The sequence below is a fragment of the Cebus imitator genome, unplaced genomic scaffold (genome assembly GCF_001604975.1).
Source record: "Cebus imitator isolate Cc_AM_T3 unplaced genomic scaffold, Cebus_imitator-1.0 Scaffold42, whole genome shotgun sequence".
NCBI classification, from domain to species: domain Eukaryota; kingdom Metazoa; phylum Chordata; class Mammalia; order Primates; family Cebidae; genus Cebus; species Cebus imitator.
In genome coordinates, this window is record NW_016107357.1 from 14947990 (window position 1) to 14953989 (window position 6000).

The following is a 6000-nucleotide window of genomic DNA, read 5'->3' on the forward strand; positions in this document are numbered from 1 at the left end:
TTCTGTAGCTTTCCCAGCATTCTGTAAGCTACCTACTACTGTCCTCTTACCCACTACCTTTTTTGAATCCCTTTTGGATTCCATCAGCAAAAGCTTCCTTTGCCTACATCAAAAAAAACTCCGACTGATGTCCACAGGTTAAAATCAGATTCAAAGAGAATATACAAGGTCTAATGACAAGTGAGAGGCTGAGCTAAGCAAAACAACAACAAACTAACAACTGGCACTACTGTGGACGGGAGAATTAGGAAGTCTTGGGGGTATACCAGAACTAGTCTGGTCTTTGTGAGAATTCCTAGGGTGGCACTAACGCATTTGAGAGTTGTCACGAACAAACTATATTAATAAAGCCATAGGTCTAAAAAGCAATTCAAAGAAAAAGAATCTGTTTCTTCATTAAAGTAACATGAAGATGAGAAAGAAGAGCCGAGGAGCCTGGGAAGAGGTCAAAATTTCTGAGATGGAGTCTCTGATGTGACGCCATCTGGAGCACAATGGGGTGATCTCGGCTCACTGCAACCTCTGCCTCCCTGGGTTCAAGTGATTCTTCTGCCTCAGCCTCCCGAGTAGCTGGGACCACAGGTGTGCACCACCTCACCTGGCTAATTTCTGTATTTTTAGTAGAGACAGGGTTTGACCATGTTGGCCAGGCTGGTCTCAAACTACCTGACCTCAAGTGATTTTCCCGCCTTGGCCTCTAAAAGTGTTGGGATTACAGGCCGAAGCACTGTTATTTCTTAGTGGTGTGGCAATTGACTTAATCGTTGCTTTCTTCGTAAGGGTAAAAATCCCAACCTGTCTTTGAGGATTATTGTGAGGCTGCTATTGCTGCTGCTTATGGTGACACCCAAGTTTTAAGCTAGGAGACTGGGAGAATGAAAGACATCAGAAAGGGGAGTCAATTTTAGGCAAGATGCCATTACCAGTTGAGTTTAATACAGGGTGAAGTGATTGCGGAAAGACCTTGCATGTGGCTGGAGAAGCAGAGATGGGCTTTACTACGCTAAGGGGGCCCAGAAAGAGAAGCAGACAGGCTAACCAGCAACTCTTCAGATAAAACCATGTGTAAAGGTTTGGAGAGAGAAGCAAGCATGTGAAGGAAATAGAGAGGCTATCAGCACAAACAGGAAGAAGAATTATGAAGTTGACCACAGTGTAAGGGTCAGCTGTGGAGAAAGCCACCACCAACAGGAAGGCGTGAAATGAAAGGGGGGAGTATGGAAGAAAAGAGAAAGGCTGCCTGCAGCTCAGAGGAAATCCTTGATGTACCACTGTTGAAAATGGAGTGGACCAAAGTGGCTTGAGGCAGGCAAAGATCACGTATTGAAGTTTCACGGTAGAGAAAAGACACTGGATGAGAGCTGGATGGAGGAAAAGAACAAGGATGAAGAATTTGGTGAGGTCACAAAGGAGATACAAACAGGTCACAGGGGATAGATGTGAAAAAAGAATAAGGACATCTCTCCTGAAATAAGAAGAAACAGAAAGAGATACTTTGAGAAAGTCACCTCCATTTTCACACAAACTAGAAGACAAGATCATCTATTATGAAAGGGAAAGGTGAAATCTGGGAACCAAAAGAAAGCATTCAATATTTAGAAATGATACTTAGAAATAAGTTGCTATCTGTAAAGAAGCCAGCAATTAGAGGCTCTATCACTAATTTTAGTGTCAATTCCTTAAAAAGGACTTTCAATATATAAGAAATGTTGGAAAGGGATTAGGGGAGTGTGTGAGGGTACAGATGAAAAAAGAAAGGAAATGAACTGATATTACTTCTGTTCTTTCTACTTTGATTATCTGTGAAATCTTCCCAAAACTTTTTTTAATTTTAAGAAATGCAATTAATTCCTAATCATTAATATTTCTAAGATCAAACAAAGCCATTGCTTAGTAAATAAGAATATAGAAAGCACCTATTTCCCTCATTAAGACAAACACCTTTTCCATCTTTATTTTGTTGAACAGAACAGCTCTCAAATAAAAACTATGAAATACTCAATATGAATGCCAGGGATTTCTGTCTTCTGAATTAATTCAGATATTGCAAAACATAACTTATGTCAATACATTAGGGCAAATGAGAGTAAATACAACTATTTAAGTGAAACAAATCTCTCAACATTGTCAAAATCATTTCCTAGTTTAAAAAAATATTTTAAAAAGTTCTTCACTTACATAAGAAAAACAATCCCAGAACTTTGGAAGAAATTGAGGGAATTTATGAAGAATCAATATAATAATCCATTCTATAAAATATTTTATGGAAGCTTGATTATTGATGAAACCAGCCTGGAATATTCTGTCAATAATTCCATTCAAGAAATTCTGAGAAAAAGAAAATTCACAATTAAACAGTTACAGTTATTCATTTTAATTTACAGTCTCCATTTAAAATAAAATGGCTTAACGTTTTTTATTGTAAGTAATTTATTAAATCTACAACTCCCCAAGCAAAGACACTAAAAACTACTGATTAAAATATAATGAAGAAGTACCTTCATTCAGTACTTTATAATTTACTTGGACATCAGTTCTGTTTATAAGGAAGGTTATTTATCACCTGTATTTTTATAGGGAAAGGAAAAGATTCAGAAAAGCTGAATAACCTTCCCAAAGTCACATACCTAGTAAGTGGAGAAGTCAGGTTCAAATCAAGATCTGCAAAGATGCCAGGGCTTAAACCTTGTAACAAGGGATGGTACAGAGACTGAAGTCAGCAGGCGGGAAACAGCATCCCAGAGGGGCAGGTCTCGGGCCACTGAACCCTCTGTTCAGGCTCCTTGTCCTCCTGCGCTCATGGTCTGTGCTGCCTCACAACTACTGCACTATCTCTGGCTCCAAAATCATCTTTCCCCCTTCCACCCTCTCCTCTTCAAAACTGTATTTCTATCTGGGGGACCGAACCTATCTAAGTAGCAGGTGAAAAATAGTATCTACTTACATAAGCATATACAAACAATATGTCTTATGTACATTTCTTTAAAGAAGAAAAGGCCCAGCACAAAGTGTTGCCTGTAATCCCAGCACTTTGGGAGACCGAGGCAGGCGGATCACCAGGTCAAGAGATTGAGACCATCCTGGCCAACATGGTGAAACCCCATTTCTATTAAAAACACAAAAATTAGCTGGGCGTGGTGGCGCACACCTGTAATCCCAATTACTTGGGAGTCTAAGGCAGGAGAATCGCTTGAACCCGGTAGGGGGAGATTTCAGTGAGCCAAGATCATGCCACTGCACTCCAGCCTGGCGACACAGCGAGACAAAAAAGGAAGAAAAATCTATCTTACAAGAATTTCTCCTTGGCAGAAAAAGAGCAGAAGGGCTCATTTTAAGCCCTGAGGGTGCTGTAAAGTGGAGCACGAATTGTGTAGTTAGGCTTGATTTTGAATTCCACCTCTACCATTCACCACCAGCTGTATTACCTCACAGGCAGGACACCTAACCTCTCTGAACTGCAGTGCTCTTAGAGGCAAAATGAGAATATGTATGGCCTACCTTGGAAGAGTATCAGGGAGATTAAACAAAACCGTAAGATATAGCAGTTTCTAACTCTGAGCTCCATAACAGACTGCCAGCTTTCCTTTTCCTTGCGGGTGTGCCTGCTTGGTCACGTCCCCACCCTCTCCAACATTTCCCTTCTCTGTAGAAGGGCCTCTCCATTCTAAGAAAAAAATGCTCTCAGTAATCTAGTCGAGCATTTCTAAGATGTTTCCTTTCTTAATACATCTTTATGTTTAATGATGTATTTTAAATCAAATAATACTAAGAGACCTGTGATGAAAAATAGCAACCTCCCCCACGCCCCCATATCCATCAAAACTACTCCCCAGAAGCAATTCTTTTATGTATTTCCTTTTAAATTATTTCAAATAGTTATATTTTAATATACTTATGTATTTACACTGTTTTGAAATATTTCTCTCTCACAGATATGACTTCATAAAATTGTAAAAAAAAAAAAAAAAAGAGGCAGGTATATATTTTTTAATTCTCTCACACATTTCAAAGAAGGTAGGGAGAACAGTAGGAAATTTCAAAGTCTGAAAGATGTTTTTTACATTGAAAAATGTTTTTAAAAATTGCATGAGTCATATGCCATCACTTTCCCATAATGATGACCGATTTTCTTAGCAGGAAGATTAAGCAAAGGTGGTTAGAAAAATCAGATCCTCCATTCAACTGTTTCTTGCCTCCTCAGAGAAGAGAAAAGGTAACTTTGGATAAAGATACTTTGCCTTTCCTTAGCTGGTTTATGTGGTCACACGATTCATGAAATCAAGGACAAGGAAATCCACCATGTGAAACAATATTCCCATCCCAAACCATACAATTTGCCTGGTTTCTAGGTATACACAATCCAAAACAGTAACACTCTAAAATAACTTAACTACAGCAAATCAGGAGTTAAGTATTTGCATTTTCTTATCAAATGGCAAAAGAGACTTAAAACAGTTAAAATGTTACAATAAAATACTAAAGAGAAAAAGTATGAAATGGGGCCATGTAAACCAACTTCTAACTTATTTCTATAATATCTAATTGCCTTGGTATTCTCTCTGTTAATAAAAACTTTTCAGTAACTTCAATTTTAAGAACTAAAGTATAAATTTTAAACATTTTTTTCCAATTTTAAAATAGTATATGACAGTTTCTGCAAAATAGTTTAGCCATAAAATCCTATGGGTCAAAGGTATAAAGGTAATAAAATATGATACCTGATCAAGTCTAGGGAAAAGTACAAGCAGAGTCTGCCATATGCGGTTTTTCACTCTGTGCTGTAGAGAATTCACATAGTAGCGTCTTTTGGACTTGGACACTAATTCATCCTGGAAAGGAGCGGGGGGAGTCAATACTAAATTATCTATTCAATTTGTGATTCATGAAAAAATCAATGACAACTTGAAATGTAAAAGGCTTAAATTAGTCATAAGGGCTTCCCCCCTGCCGACCCCCAAAAAGAAGCAGTTAGGAGGATGAGAAAAAGAATGGCACCTTAAAAATTTTCAAACATTGATATTTTGGGCTGAGTGATAAGAAAAATAAAAATTTTTTTTTAAATAAAACATTTCATACACTGAACTTAGTTGCTTTTGTTTAACTTAACTGTTTGTTTTTTTCCTTTTTTGAGATGGAGTCTCATTCTGTCGCCCAGGTTGGAGTGCAGTGGTGCGATCTCAGCTCAGTGCAACCTCTGCCTCCCAGGTTCCAGCGATTATTCTCCTGCCTCAGCCTCCCGAGTAGCTGGGATTACAGGTGCATGCCATCATGCCCAGATAATTTTTGTATTTTTAGTAGAGACAGGGTTTCACCATGTTGGCCAGGCTGGAGCTCCTGACCTCAGGTGATCTGCCTGCCTCAGCCTCCCAAAGTGCTAGCTAGGATTGCCGGCATGAGGCACCACACCCGGCCACGTGTTTTCAAAATTAGAAGAGGGGCTAAAAAACTGGGAGCTATAGGTCACAGGGGCGAGAAGAGATTGAGATACTGAACATACATTGCCACATATTACTATGTACCTTAGAGGCATCTCTCACCTTGTGCACCCTTGTCATATTCACGTTTAGAATACTGGTACCTACAATCTGATGCAAACACCACTAAGACAGATGCCACCCCAGTACGTGGACAGTGCAAGGCATCTCTATGCATGATGTGTCTCTAGATACAAGAAAATGGCAGCACTGGAGCCTTTCATACTAGCAGAGAGCTCTCCCCGGCTTTTCATGGTCTGTGCCACCTAAATTCAGCCAGCTGCAAACTTTGCTTTTATTACCATAATTACTAGTGCTCTGGCTGCAAAGCAAGATGGCACTGAAGAGTATGTCAACGTTTTCAAATGTTTTAAAGGTGAAGTCATCCGCCACCTCCAAAACCATTTTCACATAATGTAGGCGATCCTCATCTACTTCATAAGTTCTCTGACCTTTCTTCTTCCATAATCTCATTCTCTGCATTTAAGTGTGTACAAAGTTTCATGACAATAGCTAAATTAATATA

At 39.0% G+C, this 6000-nt stretch overlaps 1 protein-coding gene across 6 annotated transcripts in view; it reads right to left on the reverse strand.

Annotated features, from left to right (window-relative positions):
• Nucleotides 1–6000, reverse strand: part of TARBP1 (TAR (HIV-1) RNA binding protein 1) — a 74873-nt gene that overhangs the window by 16811 nt on the left and 52062 nt on the right. For 5 of the 6 annotated variants that reach the window (XR_001824533.2, XR_005199810.1, XM_037737794.1 and 2 more), the window contains 3 exons: nt 5865–5951; nt 4719–4829; nt 2179–2328 (listed from right to left, as the gene is read on the reverse strand). Coding sequence is in view for 4 of the 6 variants with exons in the window: in XM_037737794.1 (XP_037593722.1) it covers nt 2179–2328; nt 4719–4829; nt 5865–5951 (348 nt within the window). In the remaining 2 variants the exon portion in view is untranslated. The remainder of the gene's footprint in view (nt 1–2178; nt 2329–4718; nt 4830–5864; nt 5952–6000) is intronic. The other variant, XM_017526564.2, reaches the window with a different exon arrangement.